The sequence below is a fragment of the Eleutherodactylus coqui genome, chromosome 7 (genome assembly GCF_035609145.1).
Source record: "Eleutherodactylus coqui strain aEleCoq1 chromosome 7, aEleCoq1.hap1, whole genome shotgun sequence".
Taxonomy (NCBI): Eukaryota; Metazoa; Chordata; class Amphibia; order Anura; family Eleutherodactylidae; genus Eleutherodactylus; species Eleutherodactylus coqui.
In genome coordinates, this window is record NC_089843.1 from 198,234,706 (window position 1) to 198,256,670 (window position 21,965).

Below are 21,965 nucleotides of genomic sequence, written 5' to 3' on the forward strand. Positions count from 1 at the left end.
ACCGGTACTCATGAAAGATGTTGTAGTGCTTGAGGGGGCTCAAAGAAGGGCAACTAAATTAATAAATTGAATGGGAGGACTGGAATACCCAGAGAGGCTATCAAAATTGGGATTATGGCTTGACCAGAGCAAGACCTTTCAAAAATATTTTCCCTTCTAGAAACCTTTGGGAGGCACTCAGGATTCAAAACACTTCGTAGTCTTGACCTTACAAAAATCCCTGTTAAACTGGTAACCACATCCATTAAATATTTGAGCATACACATAGGAAGAACCCCTGAATCTATTTGCAACCTTAATTATCCTCCATTGGTTACCAAAATGTTATCAGAATTCCTTAAATGGGACGATCTCCCCTTGTCTCCTGTAGAAAGATGTAACCTTATTCAAATGCTTAGTTTCCCAAGACTTCTTTACCCACTGCAAACTATTATATTACTGTTAAAACAAGAGGTTGTGCGAAAAATTCAGTCAGCTTTTAATGCTTTTATATGGAGGAACAAATACCCGCACATTTCCCTAAATAAACTTATGCTCCCCAAGGATAGTGGCGGAATAAATTTTCCAGATTTTAATTTAGCTTGCCTTCTCCGTCACTCATTGGACTGGTTGCAGGGCAACATTGTCTTCATTCAGCCTAACATACTACGTATTTCTCAAACCATAATTTGGAAGCCAATCTTCTCCGCCCTTGGAATTTAAACGCTTTACTACACACAAGCTTTCTAAACTCCCGTTAGTAGCCAGGGGATCTCTTCGGTCTAAAGATACGATTGCCACATAGAAAACCTTACGGAAAAACCTTACCTCCCACTTTCTTCCCTATGGGCAGCTTCGGGGGGGGTTTAAAAGATAGGCTTATTATTGTAGCAAAGGAACATGCCACCAATGCACTTGACGTTTTCATACAATACCCTTCTAAGAAGAACTCCATCTCCACTTTATACTTTCACATTAGAAAAAAAATCATGTGGATTAAGATTACCCCTCTCTCTTTCAAAGATGGGCACGAGAACTAGAAAACCCTGAGATTGGTGGGAAAATACTTGAAGGCTGATCAGTGAAGAAAACGATCATAAATGAAAGATGGAGGGAGTCACACCTTAAGCTAATACACTGAGCCAGTTACGGTTTTGATATCTCAGTATCTAAGTGGTGATGCCAGGTGAACGTCACCTGACCTCTGCTGCCTCTGATTGGCTGTAGTGATCCAGTACTTTCTGTTCCTAAACAAGCACCGATAGGACCGCAGGGCTGCAGCACTGGATTGCTGGGGAGAGGATTAGCAAGTACCGCTGCTTCAGTGAATTTAACACATTTACAACTATACTTTAAAAAAATTACCCAGCAAACTAACAATCCCTTTAATATAATTCCTATTAAATGTAAACTTGTACCTTTTCAGAAAAAAATATATCATACCTTACAAAGTTATAATTCTTTGAGATTAAGCTCAAAGTTTAAAATGTTTTTAGTCTGCTAAATTGAACATTTGTGAGGCGGATATAGAATGATATCTCATTTTAGTAACTGATCACATATCTTCGGCCCATAGAAGAGTCTATAATCCATTTAAAGGCAAAAATAAACTGAATAGAGATGAGCAAGCATACTCGCTAAGGACAATTGCTCGAGCGAGCATTGTCCTTAGCGAGTATCTCCCCGTTTGGAAGAAAAGGTTCGGCTGCCGATGCGGGTGACAGGTGAGTTGCGGTGGTGAGCGGGGGGGAGAGATGGATAGAGAGATTTCCCCTCCATTCCTCCCTGCTCTCCCCCCGCAGCTCCCTGCCCGCCGCCGGCAGACGAATCTTTTCTTCCGAGCGGGCAGGTACTCGCTAAGGGCAATGCTCGATCGAGTAATTGCCCTTAGCGAGTATGCTCGCTCATCTCTAAAACTGAACATGGACTAATCTGTGATTTAGTGAGGCAGAACAAGATATTACTGCTACACAAAGTGTACTTTATATTTTTTCCCTTGGAAATTGAATTATTGGTACATGATTGTTGAATTTAAAGATGTAATCCAATCAGAATTATCATCTGATAGGTCATAGATACATGTGAGATAATCCCATTGGTAGAAGGTAGGTAGAGGTAAGTAGATTGTTAAACGAACATTAAACAAATAATTGTCTAGTAGATGACTGTTAAACAGATGCAGCCATACACATCTTAGTCCATATTGGCTATTACAATTGTTGAGATGGAACATAAATGTTGGATGAGGCAAGGAATATACAAGATGATGGATGAATGATTACTTTAAGAATATTCTTTTAAGGAAAGACTAATCGTGGAAATAAGATCTTTTGCAAGAAAAAGATCTTTTGTCCAAGTATCAGACTGAAAATTGAAACACAGCTGACTCCCTGACCAGATCCCACCAGCTTTCGTTTCGGTTGATATCGTCCATTTTCATTAAATGGACCCTAACTTTTCACAGAATTTATACTCCCCTAATAGCCTATGTGTGTATCATCATTCTTGTAATAAACTTGCATTAAATATTTTTTGTTTTACTATTAAAATTGAGTACCTACCATTAGGGTTCCCCCTTTTAGCACCTTTATAATTCACTCCCTGTTGTTCGGCATTTGGTTTCTCCAGTAACAGGGAAATGAGGACACTGCTAAATACCACATGCAACAGCAGGACGGGCATTCAAATGGTGCCTTACAGCTGATTAGTGCACGGCTATGCAAGGCAGCATGAAAAGTTATTACAGTGTGCAGCCATGGCTGCCGACTTACCTCTCCTGCACCACACTCAGCTCCCATCTGTAGAAGATACCCTACTCCAGCATCTGTTTTGTCTGTGACGACGATTCAGAAGGCCATGCTTTTAAAAGACCAGTGTGTGCCTATATTTTGCTCCTCTGCCAATTAGCTGCCATACCTGGCTATTTCAGGCATCCTTTACCCGTGAAGGGTGTCTGAGTGTTGTGGTCATTTTGATCTTGCTTAAGGTGCTGTTAGGGTGTTATTTGATTCCCTGACATTTGGCTATCCTTGGCTACATTCTTGTTTCTGCTCCTGGTCCTGCCTTGTTATACTGACTATGCTTCTGCCCGCTGCCTGCCCTGATCTTTTGCCTACTTTACCATGCTGAACTTGTTCTCCTTGACTCGACCTCTGGCATGTTCATCGTGCTGCCTGCCTTGACTGTTGTCTTGTTCATAGCCTCAGGCAACACTCCTAAGCCTAAAGTAGTGTCAGCTGACCCATTACTAGGGTCACTTCCTGAATAATGGCCTGAGAACCCCACAGCAAAGTCCACATTCCAATTGGTGGGGGTTAAAGGTTGAAGGCCGGAGTACCTCAGATGTTGCCTTGATCCTGACAGAAGTGTGAGAGAGGAAGTCCCTGCCAGTATGGTACCAGCAGAATGGCTGCCTTACCACTCACCCTGTCTGTTAGTGGATTGCAAACAGCAGGGCAGCAGAAAAATAGGAAAACCTAGATAGAAAACTGAAGTGATAGAGCCCCAGCTGAGAGCAAAGTAAGCAAACTGCAGCAAAGCAGCGGCCAATGTAGACCTGGGCTGCATTTGAAAATGTTTTGAAAACTCAGGTATGCTGTAACTTAAGTCCAATGTGTATGGATCCACCACTGGTAGCTACATTGCATGAGCTCTAAAGCCCCTGTGGGACCGTTCAGCAATTTCTGTTGCTGGAAATCTGACACAATATTTTACAGATTTTCAATATTAGAAGTGTCTGAGCAATACCACAGGGGTTTGGGTGGTACATAAGGCATTTTATTCTATATATCAGTGGTGGTCCAACATCCCAGACTTTACACATATGATCCTCTCCCATGTTTCGATGACAGAAGATTATCTTGACTGGATTTCGCCTTTAAGGCCAAACATCGCAGCATCTCATGCTTACACAGCCTCTTATGGGCAACGAACAGGGGAGCTTCACATCTGTTACCTGACAAATATCCAGATATGGATCAAACAAGATAAAGTTGGGAATATCATGAGTTATACTAGCTCTTCTCTGTCCAAGTAAATAAATCCGTCCATTTGCAGAACAACATCCCATAAAGAACTTGCGGTTGATGCATTCTTCTTCAATTACTGACCACATCTCAGTGCAAAAGTTGAAGCATAGAGCCTTCCCACCAATGGTATATAGCATTCCATGAAGCACAGTAGCACACAGATCATACCTACAAAAATAAATATATATATATTAATTTCATGCTTACTACCAGTTTTATATATATGCTTTACTTCCATGCAAGATCATGGCATATTTGACATAAACCAGTACAATTTTGGATATAAACTGCTTTCAGCAGGACAATCAAGCCCAAACACACCTTTAGGTTAAGTACTAATTAAGTACTATATTATTTTACATGGCTTTTACAGTTACCTGAGCTAAAGCCAATAGAGATGGTTTAAGGTTAATTGGACTGAAGAGTGAAGGAAAAGCAGCAAACTAGCATAGCATATATATGGGAACTTCTTCAAGTGCCTTGGGAAAGTATCTAAGTTGGCTAACTCATGAAGTTGGTTGAAAGAATGGCAGAAGGCGGCTACATATATGACTGAAATGGCACTGTTTTATTGATTTATTATTAGTAGATTTTTATCTTACCGTTGATTTTGTTAATAATGTTTTGACCCCTGCACTTTTCCTATTTAGGATCTAAAGAATGATTGAGCCAAATTTCATGTTTGTATGACACTGGGAAGTTACATTACATAGGGTGCCAATACTTTTGAACCTAGCATTGAATAATCAAGTTGTGACCCCTTTACTTTTCCTATTTAGGACCTAAAGAATGGTTGTGCCAAGTTTGTACAACATCGGGAAATTAGAGAATTAGATTTGGTACATTACACAGGGGCGCCAATTCTTTTGCACTTAGCATTACATTTTTGGGTTGTGACCCCTTAATTTTCCTATTTAGGACCTAAAGAATGCTCATGCCTTGGGAGCAGGTTTTGTCCCAAATTTTTGCTCTGACTTAAGAGCAAAAACTCGGGTTACGAGCTTGCTTCACAAATTCACGCTGGGGGTCCCCTCATCACTGAACATTGTGACAGCACAGTCACAGTGTTCAGTGACAAGGGAACTCCCCATGGGGAGTAAAGAATCCCCTGCTACAGCTGTGGCAGAGGATCGTGAAGCTCTCCCATTGATTTTAACGGGGCTGCTGCATTGAGAGCAATAGGATGCTGACACCCCCGTCATTCATTCGGGGAGAGCTGCCTGTGATTAGCTGAGCACCTCAGCCAATCACATTCAGCTCTTTCAGTAGGCGGGTATTTTAAATCCCCGCCTGCTAATAGATCAGCACCACAGTGCAGGGGACAGCAGGAGAAGACACGGCTGAGTCCCGGCAGCTGAAGGGAGGTGAGTATCTATTTTTTTTCTTTTTTAAACCACTTCTACTTGATTTTCAGGGAATGGCTTATATTTAAAGCCCTTCCCTGAAATCAATTGCCGGCAGCAGAATCCTCTACCGCAGCTGACATGTGTGACAGCTGCGGTAGAGAATTGAACAATTCCTCTGCTGCATCTGCCACAGATGTGGCAGATGTAGCAGCAGGGAATTCTTTTAACTAGTGGGGATGAAGGACACATCTGCTGAATGCGGCAGATGTGTTCTTCATCCCCACGGGGGACACAGCAGCGGCGGACAGGTAAGTACTTTTTTTTTTACACTAAAATTTTTCTTTTTGAGGGAAGGGCTTATATGTAAAGCTCTTTCCTGAAAAACAATTCAGGTGTGCCAGCAGACCATTGTTTTCAATGGAGCCGCCGGCAGCAGCCGCGACTCCATTGAAGAGAATGCCTGCATTTTTTCTTTTTTACACTACAATTTTTCTTTTTCAGGGAAGAGCTTATATGTAAAGCCCTTTCCTGAAAAAGAATGCAGAGGTGCCGGCAGACCGTTGTCTTCAAAGGAGCCGCCAGCAGTAGCTGCGGCTCCATTGAAAACAAAGCGTGCATTCCCTATGGTGAACGCATGTCCTCTCTTTGCAGGCACACACCTGCAAAGTACGGACATGTGCACACACCATAGGGAATGTATTGTTGTAAATACAAGCGTGTTTTTGTGCGTGCGTATGTATGCACAAAAACACGCTTATCTGAACGCACCCTAAAGAGGTACAAGGAAGGTACCTTTGTTCAGATTTTTTTTTGGAGGCAATATGAACAAAAAAGCAGCAACTTTGGTATTGTTTTGTTTTCTTATCCTGATTACCATGCATTATAAATGATATGTTAATCCTATTTTCAGTACCATTAGGGCTCCTACCCACTTGCGTTTTTTTAACGCTGCGTTATTACTGCGTTTTTTTAACGCAAATGTCAATAGGATATTAACAGGATTTGACAATGTTAATAGGATATTAAAAACGCATAGCAAGTTTGTGCTTTGCGGTTTTTGTGCAATGTGCTTTTAACATTAGAAAGTCCTGTTGATAATTGCGTTAAAAAAAACGCAAGTGCGCAGGAGCCCTAATGGCAGTACTACATCGAAAAACAGTTTTTTACATCCCCATATCCAGACAGCAACGACACTATACTTCTCAGTTGATGGAGCTTTGTGTTTTGCAGGATAAGTTGTATTTTACTAGTGTATCTATTTTTCTTGAACAGTTTTCATTCCCTTTTTTGGGGAGGTTGTAAGAAATAAAAACAGCAGTTCTGAAATTTTTATTTGGTTTTTACAAGTTTACATCACAATATGAATCATTCACTTTATTTGGTAGGTGAGTACGATTATAGTGATGCCAAAGTTATATAGCTGTTTTATGATTTACTACTGATGCATAATAAAAGCATTTTTCTTTTGCATCGCTGTAGTCTGAGACTGTGGCATTTTAATTTTTGGGGTGAAAGCCACGTGGGGGTTTCCTTTTTGCAGGGTGAGTTGGCATTTTCACTCGTATCATTTTGAGGTGCATATAACGGTTTGATCACATTTTTTTCATTGTGTGAGAGGCGAGGTGAATTAAAAACAGCAATTCTGGCATTGCTCTTTTTAAACTTCTGTTCAGGATAAGTAACATGTTAATTTTATAGTTCAAGTCGTCACGAATACAGGAATACCCATTACTTACCAACTACCACATACATTTTATTTACTTATCGTTTTACATAATAATGTATTTTCTTAACGAAATATATTTCCAAACATTTTTTTCACTTTTTAATTTTAATTTTTTTGCTTAGCTACACCATGCAATCACTTTTATATTGTCGTACTTCTGTTTTGAAATCTCACTACAGGCATCCTATTAGGTCCTGGCAGAGGCTCCCATAATCTTAGATGTAAATGCCACCTCTGGCTGCTATAGCAACACATTGGCACCATGCAATCTTGTTTTGCTGGCCAATGGGGTACAGAAGGCTCCCTCTGTAAACCATTTAAATGACATGATCACAGTTGACCATGGCATCTCAGAAGTTAAATCACTCATGGCAATTGTAGCGCCTGTGTCCGTGCAATCACCTTTATGTAAATGTTACCAACATGGAGGAAATAGTCGAGGAACTAAGGTTGACTGGGACCTTAGGAGGCAGTGATCATGCTATTCAGAGAAAACTGAGACCTCAAGTTTGGAGTTCAGAAAGGCATATTTCAGTTGACTCAGAAAGAGAGTAGGAAGGATCTAATGGCTGGATGTTCTTAAGGACAGAAATGTGTGGAGAACAACGAAATGTGCCTCCACCTGCGAGGAAAACAATGGAATGTGCCGACAGCTGCGAGGAGAACAATGGAATGTGCCGCCAGCTGAGAGGAAAACAATGGTATGTGCCGCCAGCTGTGAGGAGAACAATGGAATGTGCCAGCAGCTGTGAGGAGAACAATGGAATGTGCCAGCAGCTGCGAGGAGAACAATGGAATGTGCCGCCAGCTGCAAGGAGAACAATGGAATGTGTTGCCACCTGCGAGGAGAATGATGGAATGTGCCACCTGCTGTAAGGAGAACAATGGAATGTGCCACCAGCTGTGAGGAGAACAATGAAATGTGCCGCCAGCTGTGAGAAAAACAATGGAATGTTCCTGCAGCTGCTAGGAGAACAATGGAATGTGCCTGCAGCTGCGAGGAGAACAATGGAATGTGCCGCCAACTGCGAGGAGAACAATGGAATGTGCCGCCAACTGCGAGGAGAACAATGGAATGTGCCTGTAGCCACAAGGAGAACAATGGAATGTGTCGGCAGCTGCGAGGAAAACAATGGTATGTGCTGCCAGCTGCGATGAGAACAATGGAATGTGTCGGCAGCTGTGAGGAGAACAATGGAATGTGCTGCCAGCTGTGAGGAAAACAATGGAATGTGCCGCCAACTGCGAGGAGAATAATGGAATGTGCTGCCAGCTGCGAGGAGAACAATGGAATGTGCCGCCAACTGCGAGGAGAATAATGGAATGTGCCACCAGCTGCGAGGAGAACAATGGAATGTGCCTGTAGCCGCGAGAACAATGGAATGTGCCTGTAGACACAAGGAGAACAATGGAATGTGTCTGCAGCTGCGAGGAAAACAATGGTATGTGCCGCCAGCTGTGACGAGAACAATGGAATGTGTTGGCAGCTGCGAGGAGAACAATGGTATGTGCCCCCAGCCGCGAGGAGAACATTGTAATGTGTCGGCAGCTGCTTGCACAGCTGGACGTTTGTTTATACACACACTGTGTAATTGTTGCCGTCTACTCTTCCTAAGTTAAACCTTATCTGGAATACTGTGTCCAGTTTTGGGCACCCCAATTTAAAAAAAGACATAGCCAACTGGAGCAAGTTCAGAGAATAGCTACCAAGATGGTGAGCGGTCTGCAAATCATGTCCCATGAGGAACGGTTAAAGGATCTGGGAATGTTTAGCTTACAAAAAAAGAAGGCTGAGAGGAGACAAATATCTGAAGGGCTGTCACAGTGCAGAGGGATCAGCCCTATTCTAATCTGCACAAGGAAAGACTAGAAGCAATGGGATGAAACTGAATGGGAGGAGACACAGATTAGATATTAGACAGTAAGGGGGATCAATGAGTGGAACAGGTTGCTACGGGAGTTCTCCTTCAACGGAAGTCTTCAGAGGCTGGACAAACATCTGTCTGGGATAATTTAGTGAATCCTGCACTGAGCAGGGGGGTGGACCCAATGACCAAGGAGGTCCCTTCCAACTCTACCATTCTAGGATTCTATAAAATGTCAGGAAGGGGATAAACTGGTGGAGCAATTTAACTTAAAGACAGGATTAACATAAAATTAGTTACAGCAATAAAAAATAAACACATACAGCTGTAAAAAGACAATTAAAAAAACATATAGTACATTTCCCATTCAGCAGTCATCTGCCTCCTTTTCCCCAGTGATAGCATCTGATCACCAGCAAACATTTTATTATTGTACCTGCATCTACCAATGCGGTTGTCCTAACATGTCGTCTCTTTCAAAATGTATTTCCAGTAATCCACCTATAAACCTCTTAGGATAGATTCCAATCTAGAAATTGCAAAATGAGTACTTTGTGCAGTTTATTTGGGTACTGGTGCATCTTGTCTCCGCCAGAGTTATGGCTGGAGACATGGGCTGGCCGGCCAGAGCTAGAGGGAACACCCACAGCTCATGATTGTCTGCTAGGTACACACCTGCACCGAGCTGAGCGGCAAATATTCAGAAGCTGCTTTTCTGGCCCCCCTCCGGCAAGTATGTTTTTCCTTTTTCTCCTGGCCTCGCTCGACTGCTTTGTCCCAAGCCCTTCCCCACACTCTCCAGCAACTCTGTTCCTCCAGATCCTGCTGTACTGTCTCATTTGTTCCAACCAGTTCTCAGCTGCTGTGGGTGAGCCGGCTTCCCGTTGTGGTCGAGTTACCACGGCTACTAGGCGCTATCCGACGGGGAGATCTGACAGTCAGCGGGTTACGGGGAGAGACACAGCGGGGCTGCCCAGGTGACAGCACAGCTGCCTTCAGTGCCGGAGGACTACAGCAGCACGCAGCTTATAAGGCAGGCCGTGGGGCTGACTGTCAGCAAAGGAGTCGGGAGGGAAGAAGGGAGAGCGGCTGCGACAGTGACAGGAGCCTGCTGGGGAAATGATGGTGATGATGGTAAAGCAGCGCAAACATACTTGGCACAGGTTAGCAGAGCATGGGCCAGAAAAGCGCCTTCTGAATCTCCGCAGCTCAGCTCAGTGCAGGCGTGTATCCAGCAACCAATCACGAGATGTGGGCGGCCAGCCCATGTATCCACCCATAACTCTGGTGGAGACAAGAAGCACCAGAACCGTTTATTTGCTTTATACACAAGCAGGTTGCATTATTCATTCATTTCAGTATTTGGAAGAGTAGGAATTGCTGCATTTCTTGGCTTGAATTACTTTAGCCCTCCTTGCTGAGACAGGTAGATAGCTGAAGTAACTTGAATATCTTACCAAATAGGGAATTACAAGCCGTCTCCATCTGTAGAGGGATCTTGCTAGTTCAGAAAACTTTGTGATTATAGCAGCTTTACAACTAAATCAACTATCTAGTTTCTTTTTTGTGAGATGGGTGTGACCACAAGTGTACTGCTAAGTTTGGTGACAAGAGGAGACAAGAGTGGCAAGGGTAAAGTATATGAAAAGGGTATTAAAGTATATGTTTATTAAAGGAATGTTCCAGGAGTAAACTATTGATGACGTATCCACAGAATAGATCATGAATGAAGATTGGTGGGGGTCTACTGCCTGGGGTCCCTGCCAATCAGCTGACTGAAGAAGTTGTGGCAATTGGTTAAGCGCTGCAGCCTCCTCTCAGGACTATGATGCTTCATTCATTGGTCTAATGGCCTGAGAGCAGCTCAGACCCATTTAAGTGACTGGGATTGAGCTGCAATACCAGGCATGGCTGCTATACAATGTATGGTGCTGTGCTTGGTATGGGCTGAAGTGTCAGCAGAGCTCACCAGGGCGCTGCTGTCACTTCAATCAGCTGATCCTTGGGGATCCTGAGTGGAGGACCCGCTTGAGGATAGGTCTTCATTAGTTTAGAGCCAGAAAATCACCTTAAGGGCTCATTCAGGCGAGCAATTTTTTTTTGCGCGTAACAGTAGCTTCGTGCCCATTGAAAACATATGGAGAAGATCGCGATCCTCTGCAACAGCTGTCGCGGCTGTGGTAGAGGACCACGATGTTCTCCCATTGCTTTCAATGGGGCCAGTGCTGCAGCCGCCCCATTGAAAGCAATCGGATGCAGGCAACTCCCCAGTGATTTTTGGGGAAGGGCTTGAAATCTAAGCCCTTCCCTGAAAATCATCCCTAGCTGATGTAAAAAATAAAAAAAAAATTCATCACCTCTCCACCGCTGTCTGGGCTCCTGCGCATTTTATTGTTGCTGGCTCCCCGGCACTCTTTTGCTCTTTGAATTCATTGAATTCAATGAATGGCTGAGCGCTGCCTCTGATTGGTTGAGCGCTGTGGCCAATCACACGCAGTGCTCAGCTGTCATTCAATGAATGGCTAAGCATTGCCTGTGATTGGCTGAGCGCTCAGCCAATCAGACACAGCCCTTTCAGGAGGCAGGGATTTTTAAATGCCCAGCAGGAGAAAAAGCTGCAGAAGAGTGCCAGGGAGCCAGTGACAAGACACGCAGGAGCGCTGGCAGCGTCGGAGAGGTGATGTTTTTTTTTTTTTTTACACCAGCTAGGGATGATTTTTAGGGAAGGGCTTATATTTCAAGCCCTTCCCCGAAAATCACTGCAGGGGTTGCCTGCATCCCATTGCTTTCAATGGGGCTGGCGGCAGAAGGACAGCTGTGGCAGGGAATTCCTTTATTCACAGTGTTCAGTGATGAGAGGACTCTTGGCAGGGAATCTTTCCGTGCTGCACAGACCTTCCCAGCGCACAGATGTCTTATCTTTTGCAGGTGTGAGTATTTTGCGCCTGTAAAAGACGAACATGTGAACACACCAACAAACACACCACCAAAAATACATATCTGAGTGCATTTTCCAATATGGTTTTAGTAATTAGGAAGGTACAGGGGTTTTTAGGCAATCCTACTGATTGTTGGATAACCTCTTAAGTGCGAAGTCAGACGAGTGGTTTTTGGCGCGCGCCTTTTTCCCCAAAAAAACCATGTTGGATAGAACCATTTTTTTTTAGTTTTACGAGGTAAGGTTCAAAAGAGAAAGAGCGCAGAGTTTGCTGGAATAATCTTTGGTTGCTGTGTTACATTTGCATGGCCCCCTAAGATGCCACTACTGTGGGAACCCTCTAAAAGTGACTCCATTTTGGAAATAAGTGGTGTTTGTCGAATTTTTTTTTCAGCAATGGGCCATGAAAATGAAAAATTACAATTTTCATATATTCCACCCCAAACGTATGGGAGGAACGCTGGTTCACCGTAGGAACAAATTGGTGAGTATGACTGCTTTTATTGTTTTAACATATTTGTAGCAATTTTTTTACAAATTGTCCCCACCATGACAACTTTTTTAAGTTCTTTTCCTGAGACAACCCCTTTAAGCTATAATTTTAAAGAGTTTTAGTCAAGCAGAACAATGTATGTGTTAAACAATTCAGATTGATCAATAGTCTACAAAGGACATCTGAAGAATAGTTATACTGTACCTGGGCATAGGAGAGTGAGTTATTACATCCCACACATCCGTCTCTGTGTTCAGCCTCTGTATCCCACTATAGACGTCCCCATTCTCATCACGACCACATATAACATACAGGTTGTACTCAACACCGACAGCTGCTCCTCTTTCAACAGGTCTAATAAGAGGGCTTCGGCTCTCCCATGTCATCTTTGCTAGGTCCAACCTCTCTACATCTGCAATTACACCCTCATCTGTGCTGCCACCAATGACATAGAGGTGGAGTCCTATTCCCACAGCACAATGGCAGTTTCGGGAAATCTTCATAGGGGGCCCTTCTGTCCAACAGTTTTTGGAAGAATCATAAATGAGAACCCAGTCTATGCTGTACCATACGAAATCTCCACGGAAATATCCACCAGTCACAATCACCAGGTTTCCTGTTATGATCCAAAACACATGAGAAAATAATTACTACAAAATCATGGATGAATGTAACTTATAAGTGTATTCAGTTATTGCATTGCTAGATTAGTATTTTCTAATATGACATCAGTTCCAGAACATCTTTTCATATAACTCTGCATTGTATAATTTCTCTGTTATTCCTCCTGAAAATTTATGAATAAATTGACAATTCGGTGTTAGCTTTGCCAACGGAATGTGTCCTAGCAGAGTCTGGCATTATCAGCACTGATTAGCTAGTGCTAGATTGTGTAGAGTGCTTTCACACAGAACGGGATATTTTACAGCAACATGAGACCAAATGTCCTTCGGCTAAGCTCCTGGAAATGGTTCCGACAGACACGGAGGTGTAACAATAGCGCAGACTGTCTCTGGATGGCAGACAAGGAAATAGTTGGAGTTGCTTATGCTTGTCAGACGATCAGACAATCCTCTCTACTGGTGGTCTTTAGGGGGCGTCCTGAGCCCAGTCACCTTGTGTGCCCTGACACATCCACTGGTCCCAACACCTTCTAACAGTCTGGTCAGAATGATCCAAGTGGTGGCAATTCATGGATACGACCATCCAGCTTCTCACATCCCAATAATGCTCCCCTCTCAGACTCTGGTAACGGGTGAAATCTCTTCTCTGCGTCATAGAGGGGTCAAGTGGACAACAAGCTCTACACAAGTGGAAGAAGAGGTAACTGCACCCAAGAAGCCTCCGAGAGCCTTTTATAGGCCAAGGGGGGAACCACTTTTAGGGCCTCTGGTGCCAAAACTGTTCATCTAATCACCCCACAACTCTCATCATTTACATATCTGCCTGAGATGGAATTGCATGCCGAGTATTGCAGCAAAACAACAACTTCTTCCAGAGGCTGGATTGTTTTTTTACAAAGAGCATATATCCATCAGAATTATGGTTTTAGAATAGAGTAAACGCAGTTAACGATCTGGCAAAACAAGGGAATAGTACTGTATATGGATATTTTATTATGCTCATTAATTTGCTGTAAAATTGGCATATATGTATTACAGATCAGATTGTAGTTCTAAAAAAAATCATTAACCAAACTGTCAAAATCTAATAGAGATGAGCGAGCGTACTCGTCCGAGCTTGATGCTTGTTCGAGTATTAGCGTGTTCGAGATGCTCGTTACTCGTAACAAGTACCACGCGATGTTCGGGTTACTTTCACTTTCATCTTTGAGACGTTAGCGCGCTTTTCTGGCCAATAGAAAGACAGAGAAGGCATTACAACTTCCTCCTGTGACGTTCCAGCCCTATACTATTCCCCTGCAGTGAGTGGCTGGGGAGATCAGGTGTCACCCGAGTATTAAAATCTGCCCCGCCCGCGGCTCGCCACAGATGCAATCTGACAGAGATTAGGGAAAGTGCTGGTGGTGCTGCTGCTGCTATAGGGAGAGCGTTAGGTGTTATTTTAGTCTTCAAGAACCCCAACGGTCCTTCTTAGGGCCACATCTGTTGAGGCTGCTTTTAGCAGTGTTGCACAATTTTTTTTTTTTGTATATTAGGCGTGCAGACCATTGTGTCCTCAGTCTGCAGTCATTGTACAGAGTATAGGGGCAGTACTGGTGAGGCAGGGAGAGAGGGAAAGGTGAAAAAGATATACTGTCTATATTGGCAGTGGGCTTTTTCAAAAAAATTGGGGAAAAATACTATCTTTGGGCTGCCTGTGACCGTCTTCAGTGTACTGCGTGTCTGCTGGGGGTAGTAGTCCTAATTAATACGCAGCTAAGCGTTACAGCAGGCGTGCGCAAAATTGTTTCCTGGCTCTGCTGTGCCCGTTACATCACCGCCGTCATAGCGCCAGAGGGAAAGAGTATACAATATATACGCTGCATACAGTATCTGTCTGGTGTTTCAGCTCACCATTTAAAAAAAATTGAAGCAAAATACTTAAGGCGTACCACTGTCCTTTGGCGAGTTGACTGCTTCTGCGCTGTGAATTCCACTAGATCAGTCCTACGCACCTACGTCTCACTACAGGCGTGCGCAAAATTGTTTACTGGCTCTGCTGTGCCCGTTACATCACCGCCGTAATAGCGCCAGAGGGAAACAGTATACAATATATACGCTGCATACAGTATCTGTCTGGTGTTTCAGCTCACCATTTAAACAAATTGAAGCAAAATACTTAAGGCGTACCACTGGCCTTTGGCGACTTGACTGCTTCTGCGCTGTGAATTCCACTAGCTCAGTCCTACGCACCTACGTCTCACTACAGGCGTGCGCAAAATTGTTTCCTGGCTCTGCTGTGCCCGTTACATCACCGCCGTCATAGCGCCAGAGGGAAAGAGTATACAATATATACGCTGCATACAGTATCTGTCTGGTGTTTCAGCTCACCATTTAAACAAATTGAAGCAAAATACTTAAGGCGTACCACTGCCCTTTGGCCACTTGACTGCTTCTGCGCTGTGAATTCCACTAGCTCAGTCCTACGCACCTACGTCTCACTACAGGCGTGCGCAAAATTGTTTCCTGGCTCTGCTGTGCGTTCCGTAAGCGAAGTCAGCCTCCAACCACAGGCCAATAAGCGGCACATTTAATTACAGCGTTCTGTTTCTGCTCTACTCGTAATACACCATGCTGAGGGGTAGGGGTAGGCCTAGAGGACGTGGATGCGGGCGAGGACGCGGAGGCCCAAGTCAGGGTGTGGGCACAGGCCGAGCTCCTGATCCAGGTGTATCGCAGCCAACTGCTGCGGGATTAGGAGAGAGACACGTTTCTGGCGTCCCCACATTCATCTCACAATTAATGGGTCCACGCGGTAGACCTTTATTAGAAAATGAGCAGTGTGAGCAGGTCCTGTCGTGGATGGCAGAAAGTGCATCCAGCAATCTATCGACCACCCAGACTTCTAGGCCGTCCACTGCTGCAACTCTGAATCCTCTGGCTGCTGCTCCTTCCTCACAGCCTCCTCACTCCATGAAAATGACACATTCTGAGGAGCAGGCAGACTCCCAGGAACTGTTCTCGGGCCCCTGCCCATAATGGGCAGCAATGGTTCCTCTCCCACCGAAGGAGTTTGTCGTGACCGATGCCCAACCTTTGGAAAGTTCCCGGGGTCCGGGGATGAGGCTGGGGACTTCCGGCAACTGTCTCAAGAGCTTTCAGTGGGTGAGGAGGACGATGACGATGAGACACAGTTGTCTATCAGTGAGGTAGTAGTAAGGGCAGTAAGTCCAAGGGAGGAGCGCACAGAGGATTTGGAGGAAGAGCAGCTGGACGATGAGGTGACTGACCCCACCTGGTTTGCTAAGCCTACTGAGGACAGGTCTTCAGAGGGGGAGGCAAGTGCAGCAGCAGGGCAGGTTGGAAGAGGCAGTGCGGTGGCCAGGGGTAGAGGCAGGGCCAGACCGAATAATCCACCAACTGTTTCCCAAAGCGCCCCCTCGCGCCATGCCACCCTGCAGAGGTCGAGGTGCTCAAAGGTGTGGCAGTTTTTCACTGAGAGTGCAGACAACCAACAAACTGTGGTGTGCAAGGTTTGTCGCGCCAAGATCAGCCGGGAAACCACCACCACCAGCCTCACCACCACCAGCATGCGCAGGCATATGATGGCCAAGCACCCCACAAGGTGGGACGAAGGCCGTTCACCGCCTCCGGTTTGCACCACTGCCTCTCCCCCTGTGCCCCAACCTGCCACTGAGATCCAACCCCCCTCTCAGGACACAGGCACGACCGTCTCCCGGCCTGCACCCACACCCTCACCTCCGCTGTCCTCGGCCCCATCCAGCAATGTCTCTCAGCGCAGCGTCCAGCCGTTGATAGCGCAACTGTTTGAGCGCAAGCGCAAGTACGCCGCCACTCACCCGCACGCTCAAGCGTTAAACGTGCACATAGCCAAATTGATCAGCCTGGAGATGCTGCCGTATAGGCTTGTGGAAACGGAGGCTTTCAAACACATGATGGCGGCGGCGGCCCTGCGCTACTCGGTTCCCAGTCGCCACTACTTTTCCCGATGTGCCGTCCCAGCCCTGCACGACCACATTTCCCGCAACATTGTACGCGCCCTCACCAACGCGGTTACTGCCAAGGTCCACTTAACAACGGACACGTGGACAAGCACAGGCGGGCAGGGCCACTATATCTCCCTGACGGCACATTGGGTGAATTTAGTGGAGGCTGGGACAGAGTCAGAGCCTGGGACCGCTCACGTCCTACCCACCCCCAGAATTGCGGGCCCCAGCTCGGTGCTGGTATCTGCGGCGGTGTATGCTTCCTCCACTAAACCACCCTCCTCCTCCTCCTATGCAACCTCTGTCTCGCAATCAAGATGTGTCAGCAGCAGCACGTCGCCACCAGTCGATGTCGCGCGGGGTGGCAGCACAGCGGTGGGCAAGCTCCAGCAGGCCATGCTGAAACTACTCAGCTTAGGAGAGAAGAGGCACACGGCCCACGAACTGCTGCAGGGTCTGACAGAGCAGACCGACTGCTGGCTTTCGCCGCTCAGCCTCCAACCGGGCATGGTCGTGTGTGACAACGGCCGTAACCTGGTGGCGGCTCTGCAGCCTCACGCACATGCCATGCCTGGCCCACGTCTTTAATTTGGTGGTTCAGCGCTTTCTGAAAAGCTACCCACGCTTGTCAGACCTGCTCGGAAAGGTGCGCCGTCTCAGCGTACATTTCCGCAAGTCCAAGATGGACGCTGCCACCCTGCGGACCCTGCAACATCAGTTTAATCTGCCAGTGCACCGACTGCTGTGTGACGTGCCCACACGGTGGAACTCTACGCTCCACATGTTGGCCAGGCTCTATGAGCAGCGTAGAGCTATAGTGGAATACCAACTCCAACATGGGCGGCGTAGTGGGAGTCAGCCTCCTCAATTTTTTACAGAAGAGTGGGCCTGGTTGGCAGACATCTGCCAGGTCCTCGGAAACTTTGAGGAGTCTACCCAGATGGTGAGCGGCGATGCTGCAATCATTAGCGTCACCATTCCTCTGCTATGCCTCTTGAGAAGTTCCCTGCAAAGCACAAAGGCAGACGCTTTGCGCTCGGAAACGACAGTATGTCGCTGGATAGTCAGAGCACCCTCATGTCTATATCTCAGCGCATTGAGGAGGAGGAGGGGGGGGGAGCATGAGGAGGAGGGGAAGAGACAGCTTGGCCCACTGCTGAGGGTACCCATGCTGCTTGCCTGTCATCCTTTCAGCGTGTATGGCCTGAGGAGGAGGAGGATCCTGAAATTGATCTTCCTAGTGAGGACAGCCATGTGTTGTGTACAGGTGCCCTGGCACACATGGCGGACTTCATGTTAGGATGCCTTTCTCGTGACCCTCGCGTTACACGCATTCTGGCCACTACGGATTACTGGGTGTACATACTGCTCGACCCACGGTATAACGAGAACCTTTCCACTCTCATACGCGAAGAGGAAAGGGGTTCGAGAGTGATGCTATACCACAGGACCCTGGCGGACAAACTGATGGTAAAATTCCCATCCGACAGCGCTAGTGGCAGAAGGCGCAGTTCCGAGGGCCAGGTAGCAGGGGAGGCGCGGTGATCAGGCAGCATGTACAGCACAGGCAGGGGAACACTCTCCAAGGCCTTTGCCAGCTTTATGGCTCCCCAGCAAGACTGTGTCACCGCTCCCCAGTCAGGGCTGAGTCGGCGGGAGCACTGTAAAAGGATGGTGAGGGAGTACGTAGCCGATCGCACGACCATCCTCCGTGACGCCTCTGCCCCCTACAACTACTGGGTGTCGAAGCTGAACACGTGGCCTGAACTCGCGCTATATGCCCTAGAGGTGCTTGCTTGTCCTGCGGCTAGTGTCTTGTCAGAGAGGGTGTTTAGTGCGGCTGGGGGAATCATCACGGATAAGCGTACCTGCCTGTCAACTGACAGTGCCGACAGGCTTACACTCATAAAGATGAACAAAGCCTGGATTTCCCCAGACTTCTCTTCTCCACCAGCAGACAGCAGTGATACCTAAACAATACGTAGGCTGCACCCGCGGATGGAAGCATCGTTCTGTATCCCCATCAAAAACGGGGACCTTTTAGCTTCATCAATCTGTGTTTTCTATTCATCCTCCTCCTCCTGCTCCTCCTCCTGAAACCTCACGTAATCACGCTGAACGGGCAATTTTTCTTAGGCCCACAAGGCTCAGTCATATTACTTTAGTAAACAATGTTTATACGTTTCAATTCTCATTAAAGCGTTGAAACTTGCACCTGAACCAATTTTTATTTTAACTGGGCTGCCTACAGGCCTAGTTACAAATTAAGCCACATTAACCAAAGCGATTAATGGGTTTCACCTGCCCTCTTGGTTGGGCATGGGCAATTTTTCTGAGGTATATTAGTACTGTTGGTACACCAATTTTTTTGGGCCCTCGCTGTAATCCTAGTAATTTTTATGGGCTTCGCCTGCACTCATGGTACACCAAGGTGTGTGGGGTTGGCCTACACTTTTGCTACATAAACATAAATGTAACTGGGGCCTTGTCTATACTGCAACTACTGAAATATGAAAGAGACTGTTATCTCCCTGAACTGCTGCAACAGGAATGTTACTGTAGCCTGTCTTGACTGCTACTACTACTGAAATGGAACTAATACTGTGCTCCCCCTATACTGCTGCTTCGGAATTATTACTGGGGCCTGTCTGGACTGCTACTACTACTGAAATGGAACTAATACTGCGCTCCCCCTATAATGCTGCTAGTGATATGTTACTGGGGCCTGTCCCTAATGCTACCGCTGAAATGTTACTAATTCTGGGCTCTGCCTATACCGCTGCTAATGCTATGTCACTGGGGTGTGGAAACGGAGTCTTCCCAAAGACATGATGGTGGCGAGGCCATTTCCCACCAGCAGGTTACTGTTAAGGTGCATATAACCACGGACACGTGGAGAGGACACGTAGTGCCTCAAAAACATCCCCCTCCTCCTCCAACAATGAAAACATTCTTGGCAAATACCTTTGCATTGGTCCGTCTGGTGGCAGTTCAAGAATTTCACCTTTACCGACACAACAAGAGAGCCCCCCACCATCACCCACGCCTCGGCCCACTTAATCCTGGCTACATTCCGAAAACCAACTAAATAAAACCGCGCTACTAGGTCCGCAGTCGCCACCACATTCCCACCAACGCGGTTACTGTTAAGGTACATATTACCAGTCTGACTGCGGCATGCACTGTTGGCCGAAGCACACCTATATTGTATGTGACGTTAGCTCTGCTGTCCAGGGCACTGCAATGGGATTTGTTTATGTACCGCCGATGGGTTCTAGGGAGCCACCCATGCTTTGGGTCCACAGAGACTTTACATTAGGGAGTTGTACCTGCCAGTGTCTATGTATTAAAAACCCTGGTCAGACTGGGGCATGCAGTGTGGGCCGAAGACCACCTGCATTTAATCGGACGTTACCTCAGCTGTGATGGGCAATGCAATGGGATATATTTATGTACCGCCGGTGGCTTCCTGGGACCCACCCATGCTGTCGGTCCACACGGAGTTGTAACTGCATGTGTCTACTTCTAAAGAACCCCAGTCTGACTGGGGCATGCAGTGTGGGCCGAAGCCCACCTGCATTAAACCTGACGCTACCTCAGCTGTGATGGGCAATGCAATGGGATATATTTATGTACCGCCGGTGGGTTTCAGGGAGCCACCCATGCTGTGGGTCCACAGGGACTTCACATTAGGGAGTTGTACCTGCCAGTGTCTATGTATTAAAAACCCTGGTCAGACTGGGGCATGCAGTGTGGGCCGAAGACCACCTGCATTTAATCGGACGTTACCTCAGCTGTGATGGGCAATGCAATGGGATATATTTATGTACCGCCGGTGGCTTCCTGGGACCCACCCATGCTGTCGGTCCACACGGAGTTGTAACTGCATGTGTCCACTTCTAAAGAACCCCAGTCTGACTGGGGCATGCAGTGTGGGCCGAAGCCCACCTGCATTAAACCTGACGTTACCTCAGCTGTGATGTGCAATGCAATGGGATATATTTATGCACCGCCGGTGGGTTCCAGGGAGCCACCCATGCTGTGGGTGCACACGGAATTCCCATTGCGTAGTTGTACCTGCCTGTGACTATTTATAAAAAACCCCGGTCTGACTGGGGCATGCAGACACCTTGACAGAATGAATAGTGTGTGGCACATGGGTTCCCAATTGCTATGCCCACGTGTGCAGCTCCTGATGGAGGTGGCACAGGATTGGATTTCTCATTGCTTCTGTACAGCATTGTGGGCTATCGCCCCACCCCTTTTAAAGAGGGTTGCTGCCTGGCCCTGCCAACCCTCTGCAGTGTGTGTGTCCGGTTCCTCCTCATGGCAGATGCACTTATAAATAGACATGAGGGTGGTGTGGCTATGAGGCCAGCGTGTGGCATGAGGGCAGCTGAAGGCTGCGCAGGGACACTTTGGTGTGCGCTGTGGACACTGGGTCGTGCGGGGGGGGGGGGGGGCAGCATGTAACCCAGGAGAAGTGGCAGCGAAGTGTCATGCAGGCAGTGATTGTGCTTTGTTGGAGGTAGTGTGGTGCTTAGCTAAGGTATGCCTTGCTAATGAGGGTTTTTCAGAAGTAAAAATTGTTGGGAGGGGGGGGACCCGCTCTTGCCGCTATTGTGGCTTAATAGTGGGACCTGGGAACCTCAAATGCAGCCCAACATGTAGCCCCTCGCCTGCCCTATCCTTTTCTGTGTCATTCCCATCACTTTCTTGAATTGCCCAGATTTTCACAAATGAAAACCTTAGCGAGCATCGGCGATATACAAAAATGCTCGGGTCGCCCATTGACTTCAATGGGATTCGTTACTCGAAACGAACCCTCGAGCATCGCGAAAAGTTCGTCTCGAGTAACGAGCACCCGAGCATTTTGGTGCCCGCTCATCTCTAAAATCTAAAGATCAGTAAAAGAATGTTTCATGTTGTTATCCTAATTAGAGGATCTATGTGTAGGGCTAGAAATGCTGCAGAATTCTCT

At 46.6% G+C, this 21,965-nt stretch overlaps 1 protein-coding gene across 1 annotated transcript in view; it reads right to left on the minus strand.

Moving 5' to 3' along the window:
* Window positions 1–2,055: 2,055 nt before the first annotated feature.
* LOC136573650 (kelch-like protein 23) overlaps window positions 2,056–21,965 on the minus strand; it is a 33,860-nt gene continuing 13,950 nt past the window's right edge. The window contains exons 2-3 of the mRNA XM_066574912.1: window positions 12,580–12,991; window positions 2,056–4,175 (exon numbers count right to left, since the gene is read on the minus strand). Of these exons, the coding sequence (XP_066431009.1) occupies window positions 3,857–4,175; window positions 12,580–12,991 (731 nt within the window). The 3' untranslated portion in view covers window positions 2,056–3,856. The remainder of the gene's footprint in view (window positions 4,176–12,579; window positions 12,992–21,965) is intronic.